Source organism: Geotrypetes seraphini, chromosome 6 (assembly GCF_902459505.1).
Source record: "Geotrypetes seraphini chromosome 6, aGeoSer1.1, whole genome shotgun sequence".
In the NCBI taxonomy this organism is placed as follows: domain Eukaryota; kingdom Metazoa; phylum Chordata; class Amphibia; order Gymnophiona; family Dermophiidae; genus Geotrypetes; species Geotrypetes seraphini.
Genome location: NC_047089.1, coordinates 115,359,216 through 115,383,964, shown reverse-complemented (window position 1 = coordinate 115,383,964; position 24,749 = coordinate 115,359,216). Strand labels below are relative to the sequence as shown.

Sequence of the window (24,749 nt, the reverse complement as noted above, 5' to 3'; positions counted from 1 at the left end):
GCGACGCCTTGTAAGATGCACGCCTGAAAAAGAAATCATCCTGGCCGGGGTCGGTGTCATGCTCCGGAGATCTACAGCCTTCCTATCTCCCTCTCCCTTCTACCTGCTTCCGGCCACATCCCCTGCTCCGCGGCTCTCTTCGGCAACTCAGCAGCAGCTTCTGACGTCGGGACCTACCCTCTGCGAGTCCCGCTTGTTTCAACTTCCCTTTTTCCACAAAGGCGGGACTCGTAGAGGGAAGGCCTCGATGTCGGCAGCTTGTCTTGATCACCGCTGCTGACAAGTTGCTGAAGAGAGCCGCGGAGCAGGGGGGTGTTGCCAGGTGGAGGTAGAAGGGAGAGGGCCAGATGCAGGACTCGTGGGTGAGGAAGCAGAAGAGAGAGAGAAAGAGAGAGGGGAGGGAAACAAAAGGAAATATTTCATACTGGGCTGGGCCGAAGTGGAGGGAGGGTGGAAAGATTCTGGCTACAGGGTGCATTAACAAAGGAAAAGGGGGGGAAAGCTGAAAATGGAGATAGTGACACAAAGAAGAGAAAGGGTAAGCAGGACCTACTGAATAAGGATAGAGATACAGAGGGGACATGAAGAGGAGGTGAAATAGAGACATAGAAGTAATGCTGAAAAAGTGTGTGGGGGGAGATAAAGACATTGAAAGGGCAAATGGTGAACATGGCGTAAAGATAAGGACAGAGACAAATGAAGATTCTGAAAAGTGGTGAGATAGGGATATAGGTGAGATGGACACAAAGAAGGGTGATGCTGGAAAATAGGTGGAATGTAATTCTGACAGACACAGAAGGGAAATGCTGGATCAAGGAGAGATGGGGCTCAGGCTGGATGGAATGAGGAGAAATGCCTTGTTGGCCCGGAACTTCCTCTCCTACGTCAGAATTGACGTCAGGGAGCGGAATGCTGGTCAGCGCAACACTTCTGCAGGGAAAGCTTTGGGGACGGCGGGTGGCTTGGGGGGCTGTTCCCCGATTGCGGTGGCAGCAAACCGAGTTGGCTTGGGGGACGGCACGGAGACAGTAAAGAAGGGGGAACAGGGAGACAGAAAGAAAAGTTGGGGGAGAGAATGAGGTCTGGAAGGAGAGGAAAACATACGAGGAGGCTGAAAGAAAGGAAGAAAGATTGGATGCACAGTCAGAAGAAGAAAGTGCAACCAGAGACTCAATGAAATCACCAAATAGCAAAGGTAGGAAAAATGATTTTATTTTCAATTTAGTGATCTGTATATAGCATTTATGATAATTACAACAATATATGCAGTGTTAGATTTGTTTATAATGGTCTTTGCGGCTCCAAGTTTTTTTTTCTTTTCGAAAACGGGTCCAAGTGGCTCTTTATGTCTTAAAGGTTGCAGACCCCTGGCCTAGAACATAGATGTATAGCAGACATACAAATAAAACTGATTAATGTGTGGTGTTAAAAGCAGATATATAAAGACATAGCATCACAGGGAACAATCCATAAGGGGAAACGCTCATAAATAATCATTGAAATAACATTTGCATGAGAACAAAAGGTAGCAGAATTCATAAGGGAGAAGAAGGATTCTTAGCAGCAGAGCAGGCTAGCTAAAGTCCAATAATGAATTGTATAAAACAGTTAGATGTATAGAGAGCAGATAATAAAAATGATTAATAAGGGTTGTAAAAACAGTCTGTAAATCCATAGCACCATAGGTTAACAAATCATAAGGGGGAACTTTCATAGTTAATCATTGAAATAATATTGCATATAAGGAAGAGGAAGCAGAATCATAAAGTGAAAAAAGGAATCATAACATCCTATCAGTAATCTTTAGTTAATAAGGAATAGAATAGAACAAAAGATGTAAAGAGAGCAGACAGGTAAAACTGATAAATATAGGCTTTAAACACAATCAAGTGAAAATTATGGCACCACAAATAATAATTCATAAGAAGAGACATTCGTGATTAATCATTGAAATAACATTGCATATAAACAAGAGGAAGCAGAATTCATGAAGGGAAGGAAGGATACATAACAGCATAGCCAGCAAGCTAAAGTTAATAAGGAATAATATAATATAATAGATATATAGAGAGAAGAGAGATAAAAAATGATTAATAAGGGTTTTAAGGTCAGTTATTAAAAGCAGCACGCCAAACAGTGGAGGAGCAAAGAATACATAAAAGAACTTCATGAAAGACATAAGAAACAATGAAACAACAAGATCAGACCTAATAAAATATAAAAATGGTAGTAATATAGCAGCAAATGAAAGAACAGAAAGGCATAAAAAGACAGTCATTTGTGCAAACCAGCAAAAGCAATGCATACAGGAAATAGACATCGATGATACATGAAAATCAGGGCACATACAGCAGCGTAAACCAAACCTTCGAATTGGTAAAAAAGACAATAATATGATGGAAAATGTAATAACGTATTATAGGGGAAGATGTGAAATAGTATGATAAACAAAAGCAACATGGAATATGAGATTAGTGAGGAGCCTAAGAAAAAAGAGAAGATATAATGGGTTGCTGAGAAGTGAGGGGGTGGAACATCAGAAATAAAATGCAGGACTGACAATTCATAAATTCAAACATATAAGGTGCAGCATATATTGTAAATTTTTCGGTAACTCTAAATAAGACAAGTAGCCTGTGTGTAACTCAGAAAAAGTCACAAGTTAATAGTGATTCCGGTGAAGCATTTAGAGCAAGCTACATGCAGACATTGGTATGAATGTATAGGAAAATACCAGTCAAAAATTTAAAAGAATAAAAGAAAGGAAACAGAGCAGGACTGGGCAGTTGCAAACATGCGTTAATGTAGTTCCCGCCAAGCCTGGAGCTGGATGTAGAAGAAATAGTTTCCACGTGGCTTCAGGAATATGGCCGCCATGCCGTTTGCAGATCTCAAAAACAACAAGTAGGGACTCCGATGGTCTTCATAGCGTAGTGAAGCAGATCACACTCTATCTATAGCGGTTGGTTGCAACTCCTCAAGGAAGTCCGATAAGAGCTGAGAATCTGTGAAATTCTTGGTTTGATTGTTGAAAGTAACACGCATCGTAGCAGGGAAAAGCATGCCGAATTGTGCTTTAAGCTCTCTGAGCTTCGGTCGATATGATAGTAGTTGCTTCCTCCTTAGCGCCGCATTTTTAGTAAGATCGGGGACAAAGAGTATGGTATGTGTGTCCAGCTTGATAGGTGACTTCAGCTTCGCTCGCTGCATGACCTCTGAGAGCTGCGTATATCGAAGGAACCGGACAATGATAGCCCTGGGGTACCTGGCATTCGCTGGTCTGAACGACGGAACTCTGTGAGCTCTTTCCAGCTCGAACTCTCTTGTAAATTGTAAATTGAGAACGTCGGGGATTAATTTTTCCATGAAAGTTAGTATATCAGCTCCCTCTTTTCCCTCAGGTACCCCAAGGACGCGCAGGTTATTTCGGCGCGAGCGAAGCTGAAGGTCTTCCAAATCTTTTTCCAGTTGAGGAACTCTCTTCAGCTGACCCTGCATGTTTTTGATGGTAGCTTGTACAGTGGATTGAGTGGTTTCAACTACCTCTAGCCTGGCAGATAATTGCACAATATCGGATTTTAGCGCAGTTAGATCTTGTTTGATTTCTGAGGTGTCTTCTTTAGTTTCGTTAACTACCTCCCTCATGGCCCGTATCTCAGCCAGTAACGCCTGAGTGGAGTCAGGCTCGGACTTGTCTTCCGCTGTTTTTTGTGGGGAGGTAGGCTCGGGCTTGTGGCGCTTGCCTACCTTAGTCGAAGCCATCGGATGTTAGAAAGACAGAGGGCTGATTTTTGATGTTTTTACGGAGGTTATCACCGATTATTTGTTGATTATTTAGTTTGCAATGCCGGAGCTCGCTGACTACGCCACCATTCCTTATCGCGCCCTCTAGCGCCCCCCCCTATCTCTCTGCTTAACTTCGATGTCAAGCTTTTGACTAAGATCTTGGCCAACCAGTTGGCCTGGCTTTTGCCGCTTCTTCTCCATGAGTCTCAGGTTGGATTTGTTAAAGGTCGTTCGGTAGCGAAGAGCTTGCGGAAGATCTTGATCTCTTTAGAGTATAGCACACGAATAGCATCGCTTTCTCTACTTATTAGTTTTGACTCTGAGAAGGCATTTGATCTTGTTCGATGGGATTATTTGTTTGCTACTCTGACCCAAGTATGGTTTTCAAGGCCGCTTTGTCTCGGCTATTCGCACGATTTATGCTATTCCCCAAGCAACTCTGTGACTTAATGGCTGTAGATCTTCCTTATTTGAGATTCATAGAGGCACCCGTCAGGGCTGTCCCCTCTTTCCTTTGTTGTTTGTCCTGGCCCTTGACCCGCTTCTTTGTGATATTTACTCAAACCCGGATGTTAGGGGGGGATCACCCTGGGGTCTCAGAGTTTTAAAATTGCAGCTTTCGCGGACGATATTTTGGCTCATCTGATGGACCTTAGCCACTTTTTGCAAGCTCTTTTGGAAACTATTAGAGAATATGGGGATTATATGCCAGGTTTCGTTTGAATTTGCGTAAATCTGAAGCTCTACCCTCCTCTTTGGCTTTGAAGGCTCAGTGGGGCGCCTCCTTTTCCTTACAGTAGGCTACAGGCTCTTTTAAATATTTGGGGGTGCATCTTTCGATCTCTATGACCCACCTCTATTCCCTTAACATTTCCTGGCTCTTGGCTGATACTAGGGCTCATCTTCCTTTATCCTTGATGGGCCTTATCGCCTTGATTCGCATGGTGATCTTCCCCCGTTGGTTTTACGTGCTGCAAACTTTACTGCTTCGCCTGTTGAAGAAGAATATTTCCAGATTACACCGTTTATTGTCTTGATTATGTTGGCAGTCCCGTAAGCCAAAGATGTGCTTTTCTTATTTAGTGGACGACTGGATGCAGGGGGGCCTGGGAATCCCCAATTTTGGTCTTTATAATGAGGCTTGCTTGCTTCGACACCTGAAGGACTGGTTACGGGGTAGCCAGCAGTATACTCCCTTGTATTTTGAATGCGCTTTTTATACACCTCATTCTTTCTTTAGCCTCTTGCATTTGCCTGCTCGGGAGCTTTCTGCCTTGTTCCATCCCAGTGTTCTTTTGAGATCTCTGCGTGCTATGTGGGGAAGCTTGGTTGGTAGATTGGGAGGAGACCCCCGCGTGACAAATCAGTTAGCCCTCCAGGGGAACTCAGCCTTTCTGCCGGGCCGGGATAACCTTACTTTTCTTCGTTGGGCTGCCCGAGGCATCACTCTGGTGGAACACTTGCTGACTGAGGATGGGAGTTTGAAACTCCTTGATGCTTTTGCTGATCGTTTGGGTAGGTGTTAGGGTGATGCTTTTGCCTATTGTCAGGTTAAGCACTATGTTCTCTCTCTTCCTCCGGAGCGCCTCACGCAGCCGATAGGAGTCCATCTTCGGGTTTTCTTTGCTGGGGTAGAGATCTGTTCTACCTCAGTGTCAGCGTTGTCTAAGGCCCTTTCTGGATTTATACGTCCCAAAGATGTCTCGAGGATACAGGGGGGTTGGGATCAAGAGCTCCATCGCTACCTTGGCCACTGGGACCTTACAGGGGGTCCCTTGCTTGATAACAGGAGTGCAGTTTCAAGAATGCTATGTTTGAGTGCTTTACAGAGCCTGTTTTACTCAGGTACAATTACATAAAGTGGGAGGCTTCGATTCCCATCTCTGTCTGAAATGTGGCCGAGATCCCAATACTTTTGCTCACTCTTTTTGGGACTGTTGGACCGTATAAGCTTTTTAGCAGTCCATTGTCCATTATCTCCAGGGCTTATTTCTGGGTCCCCTTTCGGGTACTGTAGAGAACTTGGTTTTAGATCTACCTGGGGCTTTCTGCGGCCTTCCCAAGGGGGGTCCCCGATGGTGTGTCTCCTTGCTTGTAAGTGCATTTTGCAATCTTGGATTGTTTCTGAGCCTCCCTCTTATTGGACTTGGAGATCTCTGGTACATACGGCCGCCTGGGAGGCCCAAGAGGCGTCTGGTCGCCCTCGATGGCAGCACACCTACCTGCAAATTTGGGGAGCCAATTTGGATTCCTTACCTCCTAGAGGTCGTAGCCTCCTTTTGAATTCTCTTGCTTAGCTTCACTAGTGTTCACTGCGCTTGCTCCCCTGGTCAGTCACTTCCCATCTCTTTCTTTCTTTTTTTTGTTTATTTGAGGGGCTTTCCTCTTGATGTAGCCCATGGGCCTTTGGCATTTGAGAGACCTTTTGGTCATTTTTGTATATTGCTGGAGGGGGACCCCAGAGGGGTAGTTGCTCTGTGGGGGTGGTTGGAGGGTTGGGTTTGCTCTTTGAACTGTTTCTGAAAATGGAGTATTGATGGATGTTGATTCCTTTGTTCTTGTTATATTTCTTGCTCTTTGTTTTTTATCACGTTCACAATAAAACTGATTTGAATATAATGTAACGGGCTTAAAGACTAGTTCTATAATAAAGATCTAAAAGTTAACAGGGGACCTTTACTGGACTGAATTTGACAAAATAGAGTGGAATGACTTTATTAAAATTTATGATAAATATATCAACTCATTGTTATTTAGATATATGCTCAATCATACATCCTAAGATGTGCACCTTTATCATTTAAAATTATTCTTTTAGATTGGCTAAATGAAATGCTTCAGATAGGTTCCTTTACGAAATATCTGAGACAAATTTTATTAACTCCAGTAGCATCTTCCATTTTTTGTAAAACATTATGGAAGGACTAGTAAGTTCTCAAATTCTTACATTGAAAAATCCATCTGAAATCTGGATTCCGCAAGGGTCATTGTATGGAAACTATTCTGGGATCTCTAATGGATATTGTAAGAAGCAACATTTCAAAGGGTTATAAAGTATTAATACTATAATTTGATCTTTCAAGCACCTTTTACCTAGTTGATCATGTCATGTTATTAAGTATATTAGACGATCTTAGCTTATCTGGAAATATTCTGAATTGGTTCAATAACTTTTTTTAAAGAATTTATAAATTAAAAATGTCCAAAATGATATCCAAAGAATGGTCCCTTCCTTATGGTGTTCCCCAAGGTTTCCCACTTTCACCTACCCTATTTAATATCTTCCTGCATTTTCTGGAAAAAGCCGAATTCACATCATTTATATATATATATATATAAATGATGTGAATTCGGCTTTTTCCAGAAAATGCAGGAAGATATTAAATAGGGTAGGTGAAAGTGGGAAACCTTGGGGAACACCATAAGGAAGGGACCATTCTTTGGATATCATTTTGGACATTTTTATATATATATATATATATATATATAAATGATGTGAATATATATATATATATATATATATATATATACAGATGATATTACTGTTCTCATGCCTTTTTCCTCCTCATTAGATCAAATTATGAAGTTGATAGAGAATTGGATGTTGAATCATCAACTTAAATTGAATTATGAAATTAAATTATGTTTATTAAATCATCCTAATATGAATTGTGAAATTAAAGTATTAACCATAAACTTGTTAATTAAAAAGTCCTTTAGTCTTTTCTGGAAACTTAGGGCTAGATTCACTAATCTAATCTAATCTAATCTAAATCTTGGGTTTATATACCGCATCATCTCCGCAGATGGAGCTCGACACGGTTTACATGGTTAGGGAAGGAACGGAACTCCAGTGGAATTATATAAGTATGAGAGAAGAGAGGTTGGTGTGAGAGTGCCAGGAGCGGGACGGGTTACGTTCTGGAGAAGAGCCAGGTCTTCAGATGCTTACGGAATGGTAGAAGGGGGCTCAAATTGCGGAGAGGGGAAGGGAGACTGTTCCAGAGCTGAGTGATTCTGAAAGGGAAGGAAGAGCCAAGTTTACCAACAAGGGAGATGCCTTTTAAGGAGGGGTAGGATAGTTTTAATTTTTGAGTGGATCTAGTGGAGGTTGGATTTGAGGAATTCCAGGATAGAGGGATAAAAGGAGGAAGGATACCGTGGAGGATCTTGAAGGTTAGGCAGGCACATTTAAAGTAGACCCTGGAAATAACGGGTGTAATTTTGTACTTTTGTAAATTGTGTACTGATTGATTTGCAATCCCTTTGCAACTCGATTTCCCTCCAACCTATTCACTAACCTCTGTGCCGATCTGATTCTGATCCGTGCATGCAAAGTAGGCAGGGATGCGATTAACTAAACAGAAGAAGGAAGACCAATTGGGCTTGCCGATCTGAAGTGAAGCGAGGACCAGTCGCTTAACTACTTACCAACTCTCCTGCTCTTTAAAACCACAGGCTGGCAATGTGCTTTTGGGTCATTCCATGTCAAATAAAACAATACTGAAAACCGCCCACACTCGACCCCCCCCCCTTGAAATTTTACAGGGGTGTTGTCTCCCTAGACAACAAATGAAACTCTCCAAAATTTTTTGGAGCTATCTCAATTTGGTCAGGAGCTAGGGGTGGTTGAACAAAAGCAATCGATCCACTCCCATGCCTCGTATGACCTAAAACACCAATTTTGCTTAAGCACTGCAGCAGAAGGAAACTACCTAGGAGTCTGAAATTTTGCAGTTTGGTACACCTTGGGGCAAGTTTCAGTGCCAAGTTTGAAATCTTTTGCGAACGCACTTCCATTTCTACAGGTCAGCAAAGTAGGCAAAAAAATTCACGAACAAAAATTTTTGGCAAAGTTTGGCTCCATACTGCTGCTGGTAAGTAAGTCAACTGAGGGTACAACTTTACCAACAGACATGTACCATGAGGTCCTTCCAAGATTTGCAATATGAGCTTTTACAGTCAAGTGAAGCTAAAGATGACCATCCCAAAAATATGGCTTTATACATTTATGCAAATTTTTACTGTTTTTCCGATTCAAATATCTAATGTGTAGGAGTTTTTTGGTTTTTTTATATCATTTGAAAGAGCATGTTTTTTGTTAATCTTTGATGAGAATTGATGGTTTAAAGATGCTTGTGTAAACATGTTATGTTGAAGGATCATTGGCACTTCATTGTGAATGTGCAGTGGAACTATATTAATCTGAAAACTCATAACCAAGCTTTGTCAACCACAATTACTCATCTCGTACTATGCTCAGTGTTTGACAAACTTACTGTGCACTTTTTCAAGATGACAGTCAAAACTTGCATTGGCTTGCACAAACTACTTACTGTGTACAAGCCCAAATGCATAATCATGTGATTCACAGGAATGTACGCATAGCAGTAGTAGTATGTCTGATACATGCAGCTTTTCTGAACATGTTCTGACTTGCAACTATCACAGCACAGTGGCTGTATAAACAAGTCAGGCTTTAAGGTTCATCGTGACCTTATAACACCAAATGACTTCATTATTTGACAAAGCTTGCCAAGTATTGGAATCTATGATAGTTCTGAGTGCCAGAAACCATCTACCTTCTATTCTGGAGAAAGCTGCTTGAAGTTAATTTCTGATTTCTCTTTGCTTGACCAAGAATTAATTAAAAGATGCTCTGGACTTTCTACTTTGTCCGTGGAATCTAATATCTGTACTCATCATGAAGTTTGAATTTCTACAGAAAAACTGCTGTAATCATTTCAGAAAATAGAATCAGCAATATCAAAGGTCTACACCCAATTGATCATCCTGCAGCTAATCATTTAAAGGCTATCACAAAGCACGACTTTAAACCAGGCCAAAAGTTTTGCCCAAGATGCAGGCAGTGATGACCCTACCAATGCATCTGAAAATCTCAATGCCAGCTTTTCACTAGGAATCTCTCCTCTAAAGATTCAATGGATTAGCAAGCAAAATTCCTTAAGTTATGCTAAACACAAACTCTCTGAAGCCCATAATGCAGTTGCAGACCAAATTGCAGTTATTGGTGACTTAACTCCAGCTGATATCAAAGCAGAACCAGAAAGTGGCCATTGTAAAAGGTGTTCTGACTATGACCTTCTATTGACTGAACTGAAGCAGAAGTTGGAACTATCTAGTAATAGGGAGAAAATAAAAATTCTCACTCTTGCTCCACACAGCTGGACTATTGAGAAAACTGCCTTGGAATTTGGCGTTTCAACAAGAATGGTTAAAAAGGCCAGGAAGCTGAAACAGCAGGGTGGCATTCTTGCTGTTCCAGCAACAAAGAGAGGAAAAGTGCTTGCTCAGCAGATTACACAGAAAGTCCTGGATTTTTATGAAGACAATGAAATCTCTAGAATATGCCCAGGCAAAAAAGATTATGGGGTCCTTTTACAAAGGCACGGTAGCGGTTTAACGCGTGGAATACCGCGTGTTAAACCACCTACCGCACTAGTACCTAACGCCTCCATTGACAAGGCGTTAGAATTTTAGGCTGCCGTGGGGGTTAGCGTGTGATGAAATGTCCGACGCGCTAACCCACATAGCGCGCCTTGATAAAAGGAGCCCTATGTCTCTGTTCGGATCAGTGGTGAAAAAGTGCAAAAGCAGAAAAGATTGCTATTATGCAATCTGAAGAAACTGTACCCCACCTATCGCAGTCAGTATGGGCCTGAAATTGGGTTCTCAAAGTTCTGTGAGCTTCGGCCAAAGTGGTGTGTCACAGTCAGTTTATCAGGGACTCATTCAGTCTGTGTCTGCACAATCCACCAGAATGTGAAACTTATGCTTTCAGCAATTGCAGTTCCAGATGACTACAAGGTGTTTCTGAATAAAACTGCCTGTGATATGAACTCAAAAAACTGCATGTTGCAGCGGTGTCCTGGGCAGATCCCTCTGGATGAATATTTTACTGAGTTCTTTGGTGAACATGATCCAGATGATATCATTGAATTTAAGCAGTGGATTCACACTGATCGGGATATACTGGAAACTCGACAGTTATCCATAAAGGACTTCACTTCCGAATTAATTGGAAAATTTTTTAATTTGGCCAGCCACCATTTTATTTCCAAGTACCAAAGTGCTTATTTGAAGGAACTGAAAGCAAATATAAAGGAGGGGCATGCTATTGTTTTGATGGACTTTGCTAAAAATTATTCCTTCATCGTTCAGGATGCAGTACAGGGGTTTCACTGGGAAAATAGCCAAGCAACATTACACCCCTTCGTTGTCTACTTCTGCAATCCTGATATCTAATCTAATCTAATCCTTAGGTTTGCATACCGTATCATCTCCACGTTCGTAGAGCTCGACGCGGTTTATAGTAGGAGAAATAGGAAGGAACTACAACAGAGGGTTAGAGGTAGAAGTGTGAATAAAATTTAGAGGACTTGGGATGCCAAGATATAAGAGTTTCCTTGATTCCTAAGTTGGAGGGAGACTTACATTTTTTGAGAAAAGCCAGGTTTTCAGATGTTTGCCTATGCATATGTATGATCAGTGACTACTTGCGTCACGATACTATTGCTGTTCATGCATTTTTGAGGAAGCGTATTCTACATCTGAAGGAAGTCTTGCCTGTCTTAAGCCATATTCACTACTTTAGTAATGGTTCTGCTGCGCAATATAAAAACTTCAAGAATTTCATTAACCTCTGCAGCCATGATAACTGACTTTCAAATTACTGCTGAGTGGAACTTATTTGGCACCAGCCATGGCAAATCTCCATGTGATGAGATTTCGGGAACAACCAAGCTTTTAGCTGCCCAAGCCAGCATATAACACCCTCTCAATAACCAAATTTTGACACCAAGGGATCTATTTGAATTCTGCGATAAATCTGTCTCGGGAATCAAATTTTTCTTCATTGCTAAGGAGATACTGAAGCAATAAGACCTGCTCAGGAGCAAAGGTTTAGTATGGGCCATACAGTGGCTGGAACAAGAGAAAATCACCAATTTAAGCCCATAGACACTGCTAGACTCTACATTAGCAAAATTTCAAGTGACACCAGCTCATTCATTGCCAATGTCTTAGAGTTTGATACTGATCCTGAACATGTCCTTACCTTACAAGCATCCAGCTTTCAACCTGGACAATACTTAGCTTGTATATATGACAGTTCTTGGTGGATTGGTCATGTATGTGAAATTTCAATGGAAGAATGCGACATCCTGGTTAATTTTTTGCATACACAAGGTCCTGCAGGGTCATTTCACTGGCCTTTCCGCAGAGACATATGCTGGCCTTAATGCACCTATGACCACTTCATCAGACAGACAGTACACTTATTCACAAGCTATTTTGGTAAACATTGACCAGACTTTCAAAACCATGTGCAAGAAACAGAGTTAAAAGTTGAATTTATGCGATTTCCTGATCTTTGTCAGTATGTATGTACTTTAAATATGTGTGGGTTTTGCACTTTTCTTTTTTGTCTTTAATAAAGCTTAGAAATTTATATGGTATTATCTGACTATTGGGAATGTCTTTCAGACAATGGATCAATAACTGATAAATATGTGGTCTCGGTGTATAATTCACTTGTCACGATCTTCATGACCAGTGGCAGTGGGTATATGAAAATGCATGGATACAGGGAAGGGGATCATAAAACAGTAACAATATAACTTAACCATGAAACTTCATGTACCTTGTTCATTTGCATATAACATGGTTTGTGTTAAACATGCAAAAGAGGATTGGTAAAGTCTTATATGGAACTCTCAGAGGAAGACCGGGAAGACCTACTTAAAGAATACTGTTCTGGAACCTTTATCTCAGTTTTTGGATCATTTTCTTCAACCTTTCATGAGTAAATCAAAGTCTTACATTAAAGACACCACTGATTTTTACGCAAATTACAGGAGTTCCAGAACCCCATTATTTTATTTATTTATTTAGATTTTTATCCTGTCCTCCCAGTAGCTCAGAACGGTTTACAAGTAAATATTCACAATGGAGTGAATTGGACATACAAGATTAAACAGTAGATTTAAATACTTGGACATACAAGACTGTGCAGCAGTTTAGATATAGGGACTATACAGCAAATTAAGAACAGGTGGGGATGTAGATGGGTAGCTTGGATTTTATATAGGAAGGGGTGGTGGCATAAATTCTTTTGGGTGCTATTGCCAGGGCTTTGAATGCACAGCGTTGGTTAATTGGGAGCCAGTGTTCAGCGCGGAGTGCTGGGGAGATGGGATCATGGAAGTTGAGGCTGTGTAGGAGGCGGATAGCTGCATTTTGGACCCGTTGGAGGCGTTTGAGATCTTTTTTGGTTATTCCATTAAATAGGGAGTTGCAGTAATCCATTCTGGAGAGGACATATGCGTAGAGGAGTTGGGCTAGGTCAGGTGTGGAGATGTAGGGTTTGATCCTTATAGAAACTGAAGTTCATCTAGTCACTCTTGACGTAGTTGCTTTATACACCAGCATACCTCAAGATGAGGCCCTCAATATAGTTGAATTAACTACATCAACGAGAGTCTCCAATTAGAGTCACCACCACTTTTCTTATGGAGCTTGCTGGCTTAGTTTTGAAAAATAATTATTTTAAATTTGACACTGGAGTGGCCATGGGGACTACTGCGGCTCCTAGTATTGCTAATTTATTCATGTCCAAATTTGAGGACGATCATTTATATCCTAATGTTTATTTCCAGCATATACAGTATTATTTACATTTCATTGATGACCTCTTCTTTTTATGGACTTCCACCAAGGAACATCGTACTCATTTTATTATATGGCTTAATTCTTTGACCACTTGTCTACGTTTCACTGTAATCAACATTCCATCAATTTTTTGGACACCATTGTTATCTATGAAAGAGGTAAAATATTCACGAAGGTCTACCATAAACCTACTGCAAGGAACAACTTTATATCTTTCTTTAGTTTTCACCCTAGAAGATTAAAATCTGCCATACCCATTGGCCAATTTCTATGCGCTAGAAGAATCTGTACTTCTGATGCTGATTTTAAAAGAGAGGCCAAGATCTTACAAGAAAAATTTGAATTTTAAGGTTATCCTAAATCTACCATTCAAAAAGCGCATGGCATGCCAACAGGGACTTACTGCTCACTCAAAGAACTAAGGAATCATCTCCTAATCAGATCTGTGTCCTGTTTCATTCTACCCAGCCCTTTAGGATGGCTCAAAGCATACGTACTGTGACAGGGAAACTCCTGTCACAGTTGAAGACTGCTAGCCCAGTCAAAAGTACAGCCCTTAAACCTGCAATCCCTAAGATGAAGCCTGTACACCCTGCTAAAAGCACTAGTTTAGTACAGCAAGAAGGAAGGGAGAAAAGGCAGGTGATATCACGGCCAGAAATCAGCCAGGGAGGGCACAGAAAACACAGTATATACCCTATTATTCCTTTCCCAGAGCTAGGGAGAAACGTGGGATCAACCCAGAAGGGGTGGAGTTAGCCACCAAGTTCTGCACTCACGTAAGCCTCAAGTAGGAAGACTGCAGGGAGATTAATTAGCCTCAGGTGTCTCTAATTGGAAAAGCAGAATGGAGCACACTGGAAGCAGCCCAACGCTCTGTGCAAAACACCAGGAACATAGGATTGCCCGAAGCCAACAAGCAGGGAGAGGAATTCAGCAGCCAGCTAGGTACTGTGATTTCCCAGGGGAGCCTAAGGGGGTAGGGCTAGAGGTTCTCTCAGAGGGAGATGAACCTGGCCAGGAAACTTTCCCAAACACCCAGAGAGGGGGATGGGAGGTGGAGAGTGAAGAAGGGGAAAATGACTATAGCCCCAGTGACACAGGGTGGGGGTGGTGCAGTGAAGCCGAGGCAGAATTAAGTGTGCCAGAAGAATGTATGGAAACCTGATTTAGAAATTATAAGCTGCTCTAGGACTGTGGTAACAATTGGGAGGGACTGAAGACCTTGGTGAAAAGGGAGGCTGGCTCCACACAGCCTGCAAAGCAAGGCTGTGAAAGTCCATAGAGGGGACAAAGTGCTAGAGAGGAAAAGCAGTGGCAGAGAAAGCGTTTTTTTTCTTCTCTGTCTGAAAAGTGTTTGGAAAGAAGGGCTGCAGTGCTGGCAAGAACTGGTGCTAATAGAAGCCAGCTGCCCGACAGTCTCCACCTGTATTGCCCCCGCTGCGCCATCTTGAAGAGTATCAAGTGGTGATGGAGGCGACGGTGGATTAGCCGCTGGAGGAGGAGACTGGCGGGGAATGGAGAACAGGTTCAGGGCTGCCAGGGGGGAGGGAAGAGGGGAGGAGTGAGCCCGGCTGAGACTGGCAGGAAGGCGGGACAGGTGAGGCTATCAGGCAAGGGAGAGAGGGGATCATGGTTGAGAGTGGCAGGCAATGGGAGGAGAAAACAGCCGCCGTGGCCGACATCCGCCTCGGGGGAAAGAGAGACAGAAATTTGCGCGCATGCGCACTCCTACCAGCAGTGCCCTACAGCTCACAGAAAACGGGAGCATACAGGTGGGAGTGCGCATGCGCGGCTTAGGGTTTTATTATATTAGATGCTTTTTTTGAACCTGATCGGTTAGAAAGATTCCTGTTAGATAAAGAGGTGGGTGTTCAAATTAAGAACTAAACTTTTTGTATTACATAAGAACATAAGCGTTGCCTCTGCCGGGTCAGACCAGGGGTCCATCGTGCCCGGCAATCCGCTCCCGCGGCGGCCCCCCAGGTCCATGACCTGAAAGTGTTCCCTACCTAACCTAAAATATCCATACCCTATTCGCTCAATGTTCTGTAAGGTAAACCTCTATCTGTACCCTGTTATCCCCTTCGCTTCCAGGAAGTCATCCAGTCCCTTTTTGAACCCCAGAATTGTACTCTGTCTTCCAGGTGTCCACCACCCTCTGAGTGAAGAAGAACCTCCTTGCATTCGTTATGAATCTGTCTCCTCTCAGTTTTTCTGAATGACCTCTTGTTTTAGTTGTCCCTGCTAGTCTAAAGAATCTGTCCCTCTCCACCTTCTCTATGCCTTTCATGATTTTATAAGTTTCTATCATGTCCCCTCTCAGTCTCCGCTTCTCCAGGGTAAAGAGCCCCAGCCTGTCTAACCGTTTGGCATATGAAAGGTTCTCCATACCCTTTATCATCCTCGTTGCCCTCCTCTGGACCCTCTCGAGTATTGCCATGTCCTTCTTGAGGTATGGCGACCAGTATTGGACGCAGTATTCCAGATGTGGGCGCACCATTGCTCGATACAGTGGCAGGATAACTTCTTTTGTTCTGGTAGTGATACCTTTTTTGATAATGCCCAACATTCTGTTCGCTTTTTTTGAGGCCGCTGCACATTGTGCCGCCGGCTTCATTGTGTTATCCACCAATACCCCCAGATCTTTTTCTTGGCTGCCTTCCCCGAGTACCCTCCCTCCCATCGTATAGCTGTACATGGAGTTCCCCTTCCCTATGTGCAAGACCTTACATTTCTCCACATTGAAGCTCATCTGCCATTTTTTTGCCCACTCACTCAGTTTGTTCAGGTCGCTCTGCAGTTCTTTGTATGCCTCAACAGTTCTGGCCCTGCTGGAGAGTTTTGTGTCATCCGCGAACTTGATAACTTCGCACTTTGTCCCCGTTTCTAGATCATTAATAAATATATTGAACAGCAATGGTCCCAGCACTGACCCTTGCGGAACACCATTTGTGACCCCTATCCAGTCAGAGTAGTGCCCCTTTACTCCTACCCTCTGTTTCCTGTCCGCCAGCCAATTTTTGATCCACCTGTACACGCCCCCTTCCACCCCGTGACTCCACAGTTTCTTCAGTAAGCGTTCATGGGGCACCTTGTCAAAGGCTTTTTGGAAATCTAGATATATAATGTCTACTAGGTCACCTTGGTCCAATTGCTTACTTATCCCCTCAAAGAAATGCAGTAGATTTGTCTGGCATGATCGGCCTTTACAGAAACCATGCTGGCTCGATCTCATCAGATTATTTTTTTCTATATGCTCATTGATACCTTCCCTGATCATTGATTCGACCATCTTCCCCGGAACAGAGGTTAAGCTCACCGGTCTGTAGTTTCCCGGGTCGCCTCTCGATCCTTTTTTGAAGATCGGTGTAACATTCGCTATCTTCCAGTCCTCCGGGATTACCCCTGTTCTCAAGAACAGGTTGCAAATATGCTGCAGTAACTCTGCTGTTTCATCTCTGAGCTCTTTCAGTATTCTCGGGTGGATCCCGTCTGGGCCCGGAGTTTTGTCCGTTCTTAATCTATCTATCTGCCTGAGAACGTCTTCGAGGCTTACCTCCATGCATGATAATTTCCCCTCTTGATCTCCCCTGAAGATTTTTTCCGGTTCTGGCACACTGGATGTGTCCTCTATTGTAAAGACCGACGAGAAGAACTTGTTTAGCCTACCAGCCACCTCTTTTTCCTCTTTCACCACTCCCTTCCGGTCACCCTCATCCAGGGGCCCCACCTCCTCCCTCGCTGGCTGTTTCCCTTTCACATATCGGAAAAATGGTTTGAAATTTCTTGCTTCCTTGGCTAGTCTCTCCCATACTCTTTCTTGGCTTTCCTGACTACTCGGTGACATTCTTTTTGTTGCTTCCTGTGCTCTCTCCAGTTTCCTTCAGTTTTGTCCTTTTTCCACTTCCGAAATGATTTTTTCTTGTCTCCTATCACTTTCTTTACTTCACTGGTAATCCATGCAGGGTCCTTTGTCTGATTCTTCTTGGAACCTTTCCTAAATCTTGGTATATATAGGTTTTGTGCCTTGTTTACTGTGTCCTTGAATAGGGACCAGGCTTGCTCCACAGTCCGAGTTTCCTTGGAGCTGTTTCTGATTACAGGCAAATTTCATATATGATGTGAATATATTTAAATATTGTTCCTCTCCCTTCTTTGATGTGGACTTTAATTGCTGTATGTACTATGTACTGATTATAAGTAAATTTTTAAAAAATTTTGCTTTAATATGGGGGTTTAGTTAGACATATTAATATTAATTTTGATAAATTTTTCCTGGTTATTTTTCTTTTTTTAATTAAATCTTTATTAATTTTCAATCTGAGAACAAAGTGCATTAAATTATACATACAATTAATATCATAAACAGCACTTACATTCGATCAAAGAATACTACAAAATATATTTACTCCTTCCCACCCTCCCTGGATGTGCAAATCAAATAAGAAATAGACATTATACAACTAATCAGAGTTAACAAAATTCAGCAATGGACCACTTGTCATTTTAAATATTTCTGAATTCATTTTTTCATATGGCTCCTTTTACATAGGGCTTTTACATAGGGCTCCTTTTACATAGGGCTCCTTTTACAAAGATGCACTAGCATTTTTAGCGCACGCACAAGATTAACACATGCTGTAGGTGTGCTAGCTGAAAAATTACCGCTAGCTCACCTTTGTAAAAGAAGCCCATAGACATAAAGTTTCCCACCAAAAGGAAAAATTAAGCCTGTCCCAGTTTTTCCAATACTTGGTATTCCTGGTTATTTTTCATTGTAACTCTACTTTCAATGTCAAGTATATGCTTGTAATAATTGAATAAATTGCAAAATAAAAAAGTGCATTGCCACTTTGGGCTCCTTTTATGAAGGTGCGCTAGGGTTTTTAGCGCACGCACAGAATTACCGTGCACTATAGCGCACGGTAGCCAAAAATCTACCGCCTCCTAAAAAGGAGGCAGTGTGGCTAGCATGCTCAGGAATTTAACACAAGCTATTGCGCGCGTTAAGACCCTAGCGCACCTTTGTAAAAGGAGCCCTTTAAGTTTTTAGAATACGCAAGTGCAGTACCTCAGTTCTTTGTTTTCCCAAGGCAAAGAAGTCTATTTTTTTCTATCAGTTGCTGATTGCCTTCCTGTTCTGTCTTTTTCTGCTTTTTAGAGCAATTTTTTCTTTCAAATTTCTTTGTTTTAATTATTTTCTTTAAAAAAACCCAACCAATATTTCTTTTATTTTCTGTCTGTTTTTTCCTCGGGCTGTACCTCAGGTTTTTTTCTCTTTTTGACGAATATCTTTAATTTAATCATTGAGTTTAATTTAGCCAAACAAGTTTTTTCCATGTCAAAGCCTATGACAGGGTTTAAGAAGGGCTGTCAGTGTCAAAGACCTATTTCTATGACAGACCCTCACAGCTGGTGCCTTCAGTGTTTGGGGCCTGATCATCGGATCGAGTCTTGCACCAGGTATCCTACCCTTCAAAAGCACTCTCTTAAGTCCCGTCAAATTCAGCAAGAAAAGCTGTTTGGTTCGCCTTCAGAGACAGTGCCGAAAGGACAATCGTCATCAACGTTGGGGCCTTTGCCATCATCGGGAAAGTCAGCTACCACCTCATTTTCCCAGCATCGAGTCTCTCAATGCAAACCTCATCAGTCCATGTACTTGCAGGTTGTCTCTCCATCTAGGTGTGCATCCTATTCAAGGTCACCCTCACCGAGGCAACCTGCAGCACCGATAGTACCTGCTGATATGCCTACAGTATTGGCGGCTGCTGTTCAGTACACAGTGCAGACCGAAGATAACATCATCGATCTGCAGACCTCCAACCTGTCTCTCTCTTGCAGGGTGCATCCTCTCCCAAGTCACCCACATCAAGGAAGTCTACGGCACCATCATTACCAGCTGTTATATCATCGGCACCAGTACAGGGAAGCTTGATGATTTTTTCTACAGGGAGATTGCCACTTCATGTGACTTCCGCTGTACCAGCTCAACTTGACCTCACTTCTTTGGAGCCTCAAAGTACTTCTGTGACTGATCCATCAGGCTTCTACTATGGGATCCCCTGCTAGAGGACATAATTCTTGCTCTCCACATCGAATGCATACTTCAAAAAAGTCCTCTTTTTTAGCATCGGAGTTCTTCAACACAAAGACCAATAAAAATGATCATGAGAAGAGGACAAACTTTGGATAGATGGGCACGTGTGCCCCTTTTGTCTGAGAAATGAAGTGATCCATTTACAAATTTAATTTACAATAACACTAAGGAACTGAAAAATGTGGCACAAATATTACAACTTCTATCAAGTATTTCCATTATGGCATTCTCACCCTTTAGTGTTATGTTTTTTTTTTTTTTTTATGGGCGGGGGGACTACAACAATTCTTTAGAAGAACAGACAGTTCACATATTTTAAGGCCAAAATCTGTTCATTTTTATTGTAATTCTAGGATATGGGGTCTGTTGTTTTTCCACTGAAAATGGTATTAAGCCTCCAGCTCAAATCCCATCCCAACTTTGTGACCTCCATTAAAGTTCTTGCCATCAACCAAAGCAGAGAGTTAGTTTCACACCAGGTCGAAGACACTGGGTGTATCCAACTTCAATGAGACTGGCATTGTTAACTTTAGCAGAAAGAGAGATGTCTACATCCCATTGATACTTGACTGCAATTCCAAAATGAGTGTTATTGCTACCAGCCGTCCAGGCCAGGTTTACTGAGGTTTCCACAATCTCAGCAACCTTCTGATAGATAGAACCTCTGAACTCTGTACCATTGTTCATGTTAGTGTGTAACTGAAAGTCTCCAGCTTTGTAACCCAAAGCAAAGTTATTCAGGACCAATTTGTATTTGCTTAATTCATAAGCCATCTGGTACCCTGCAAGCCAACCTTCATAGCCCAACACTAAATAGCCACTTACCATATCCAGGGAGAGCAAGCAAATATTCTCACAACCCACCCACCTCCCCTGGTTTGCCTCTTAGCTTGCTTACAGAAGTGCGGTACTGCGAGCTTGCATTGGGCGGGAAGGCACTCGCGCATGCACGATGCAGAGAATTGTGAAGTTTCTAAAAACTTAAAGTTGCGATGCACTTTTAAAGCTGTCTGTACCGGGGCTCCATGGATGACATCACCCACAAATGAAAATATCTGCCTGTTGTCCCCGGATAACACCTGTTACGGTAAGTAATTGTGTTTTATGGTTATCAAGTTGAATAACACATTTATAAATGGTATCTTAATTGAAATCTAGCACCCAATTTAACAACCCGCTGACAAAGGTCAAAGAACTGCTTACATCTGGATTCTCATAGAATTGCTATGAGTGTTGGAGCTGTTACTGCCATGGCCGGCGCTAAAAACTGTACTATGGATTTGTAAAAGGACAGGGGGGTAAGTTATGTAGTCTTATACAGCAGACCCACAATATTTGCGGGGGTTAGGGGCAGAGCCGGCCCGTAAATAGGGAGAGTCACAAATAATTTTTTGGGATGGCTCTGACCCACCCCTGCCTCCCTCCTGCATCCCCGACCTTACCTAGTGGTCTAGCGGTGATGCAGGGCAGGAGCGTTCTTACTATGCTCCTACCCTGTGCAGAGCCATCATCAAAATGGCTGCCGTGAGTTCCTGTTGTAGTCTCAAGACTACAACGGGAACTTACGGCAGCCATTTTAATGACAACTCTGCATAGGAAGATTGCTCCTGTCCTGTGTCTCCGCCAGACCATCAGGTAAGGTCCGGGGCAGCATTTCTGCATTAAAAAACAAGGGGCAAAAAAATTGCAAATAACCAAATTCGCAAGTGGGGAAACCAAGAATCGGGAGGAGGAGCTGTAATTGTAATAATGCTTCTTTATCTTGGGTGAAAAGAAAAGTCACCAACAAGATAGTCCTATTCATAACTTCTTCATGAGACCTTTCCAAAATACCAATCAAGTAATACATAATTGGAAAATAATATATTTTATGTAGTGGAGGAAAACTCTCCATAGAATATTTAAACACATCTTGTACATATTTATGGAACACTTCTCCAGGTAATATTGTCTTCAATATAGGAAAGTTCAATAAGTGCAGATGTAATTGCTTAGTGCAATTTTCTATGAAATAATAAATAATCTTGTAAAAGGGTATCTTGAGAGTTTTATCTTGTTGAATAGAGAATTCTTCCTATTTCTCTTCCTATGATTTCATATTTTCTTCCAGTTTTGGGATCCAGTTTTGGGAGAGCCCAGTGTTACCTCCTTTGGTTTTGCCAGGAGAGGAATAGAAAACCTCAGTCCTGAGCCCCCAATGGCAATTCATCTGGAGTAGAACAAAGTCTTCCCCCCCCCAAAAAAAAGAAGTTACTGGCAGCAATACAATTCCTACTGCTAGTAACAACTCAGACACTGCCATGTTTGGGAAGAGCTGCAGAATCTACTGGACTAAGTGATGCTTTGCTGTCCACTGCAGGATACACCCAAATTGGGACTCTGTTGTAGAAACCACACAATCTCTGCCGGAAAGGGACCCCCAAAAGTATGGTGGGAGATACACAGAGCTTCCATTTTTGGTTTGCCTCAAAAGACAGATATATAGATTCTGATGGAATAAAGAACATAAGAATTGCCGCTTCTGGGTCAGACCAGTGGTCCATCGTGCCCAACAGTCCGCTCACAAGGCAGCCCCCGGGTCAGAGACCAGTGCTCTAAAATGAGTCCAACCTCACCTGTGTACGTCCCAGTTTAGCAGGAATTTGTCCAGCTTAGTCTTGAAACCCTGGAGGATGTTTTCTCCTACAACAGACTCCGGAAGAGTGTTCCAGCTCTCCATTACTCTCCTTGCTATGCTTCTCTGTTAAATTTTAGTCTTTTTATATATGCAAGTGATATTACTATCAGTGCATCCTATTCACATAGGAATTTGATGGAATTCTACCTGAGATCAAGAATGGTTTAGACATATTAGGGTTTTATGAACAGGCATTTTTCCTGTTCTTAATGCTGGAGTAGTGCATGTAGTTTTGGAATTAAGTTTACAGCACCCTTTTTATAAAACTATATTTTAATATTTTATGTAACTTGTATGAATCATTTCTTTATTGTGCTTTGTTCTATCCTATTAAAAAATGGTCTTCCTTTCTAGTCCATTTTTAGTTTGTGCACTACATTCCCCTTCCTGTAAAGACAATATAGAAAGTCTTTTAATAAACAATACTGGAATATTGGGCTGCTTTGTTGAAAATACAACGTAAAAGATAAAACTGAATTTATATTAAGTAGTAAATTCAATTACTGTATATACCCACTAGTATTTTAGCCCGTTACATTAACGGGTGCTAGAATATATGTCTGTCTGTCTTTATTTCTGTCTCTCTCTCCCTCCCGCTGTCTTTCTTTCTGTCTGTCTCTGTTCCTGGCCCCCTTTGTCTGTCTTTATCTCCTTTATCTTTCTTCTTTTCTTTCTGTCTCCCTTCCTCCCGCTGTCTGTCTGTCTTTCTATGCAGCAGCATTTCTCTCCCACCACTTCCCTGTGCAGCAGCCAAAGCAGCATTCCCTCCCCCTCCATTTCCCTCCCCCCACACCACTTCCCTGTGCAGCAGCAGTAGTGTTTCCTCTACCCCCATTTCCCTTCCCGCAGTCTGTCCGACTCCCTTAGTCCCTTACCGCCCCCCATTCCCTTCCCTTCCTGCGGTCCCGACTACGAATCTGGCGATTCGCATGTGCAGCACTGCTTCGGGTCATTCTACTGCCCTGATTTAGTCAGGCACGTCCGTGATGACATCATCAGAGATGCGGCAGAGCAAATCAGGGCAGTAGAAGGGCCCAAAGCAGCGTGTGAAGACTGCTGCACATGCTATTGGAATTACCAGGTTCGTAGTCGGGACCGCGGGAAGGGTAGGGGACTCAGGTCCCGGGCGGCGGGGTCAGCGCAAGAGCCGGGGCGGAAAGTTGCTGGGCTCCTCAGGTCTGTCGCGGAGGCCGGTCTGGCTACGTTTCTCGGTTCATCCTAGGGAGTGGGGGGAGCAGGAGGCGCTCTTTGTGCCCCAGCCCTTCGGAGGGTGCGTATGAGTAGCTGGGAGGCCTAGGCGGTGACAGGGGCTGCAGCAGCCGTCTCTGAGTGACACCAACTCTCGCTTCTCCTTTTCTGTCATTCCCGGACCGCTGCTCCGCGCCCTCTGACGACTATGGTACACTTTTATTTTCCCCCTCTATGGTTGCCTCTAAATGTCCCGCCAACGAACGCGCCTGTCGCGTCTCTAGCGCACCTTCGGATAAGCGCGCATGCGCACCCTTGCTGGCACAAATCAGATCTCAGGGAACACGCGGTGAGAGTGCGCATGCGTGCTTAGCGTTTTATTATTATAGATGACAAATTTCACTGTGAATGAGATAACAGATCCAATGGAAAAAGAACTTTATAAAAGAACATTATATTTTATAATTTTCTTATATTCAAGGCCCATGTGAAAGCCTACTATGTGGAAAGCCTAAGTGTCCTGATTTTAACTAGCTCAGATTATTGTAATACTAGTCTTTAAGCCCGGGTGCTAGAGTAGATATCTGTCTGGGGGGGGGGGGGGGTTCTTTCTTTCTCTCTCCTTGCACGCTGCCTGTCTGTCATTTTTTCTGTCTGTGAATCTCCCTGTGTCCTTAGTGCCCTCAGTGCCTCCTTCTTATGTCCTTAGTGCCCCTTCCTATGTCCATAGTGCCCCCAGTGCCCCTTTCTATGTCCTTAATGCCCCCAGTGCCTCCTTCCTCCCCTAACCCCCCTCCAGTGCCAGCCTGCCTACCTGCCTCTCATCCCCCTTCCATTGAAACCCCTCCCCCGATGCCAGCCTACCTGCCTCCCATCCCCCTGAGCAGCATGTTTCCATGGAAACCACCCCACCCCCCTGATGCCAGCCTGCGTGCCTGCCATTGAAACCCCCCACCCTCCTCCGATGCCAGCCTGCCTAACTGCCTCCTATTCCCCTTCCATTGAACTCCCTGATGCCAGTCCACCTGCCTGCCCGCAGCATGTTTCCATGAAATCCCCCACCCTCCTCCGATGCCAGCCTCCCTGCCTGAGCAGCATGTTTCCATGGAAACCACCCTCCCGATGCCATCCTGCCTGCCTGCCTCCCCCCCCTGCGCCGACCCTAGGTACATCTCTAACACCCCCCCAACTCCCCCCTTCCCCCCGACCTTAGGCACGCCACAACTCCACACACACACACCCCCGCCGACTCTACCCGGCACAACAGAAACCCCCGTTGACCCTCCCAGCCGACCCTCCCACCGTTAG

General features: G+C 43.1%; 2 protein-coding genes across 5 annotated transcripts in view; one reads left to right on the top strand and one right to left on the bottom strand.

The window, feature by feature from the left end:
* Positions 1 to 24,749, top strand: part of TUBGCP5 (tubulin gamma complex associated protein 5) — a 1,496,334-nt gene that overhangs the window by 1,457,984 nt on the left and 13,601 nt on the right. The window lies entirely within an intron of this gene.
* On the bottom strand, positions 19,966 to 20,489 carry LOC117361990 (voltage-dependent anion-selective channel protein 3-like). Its single transcript, XM_033947663.1, is given in 2 exon segments — positions 19,966 to 20,038; positions 20,040 to 20,489. Coding segments are annotated over 2 exon segments (438 nt in total). The 5' UTR covers positions 20,405 to 20,489.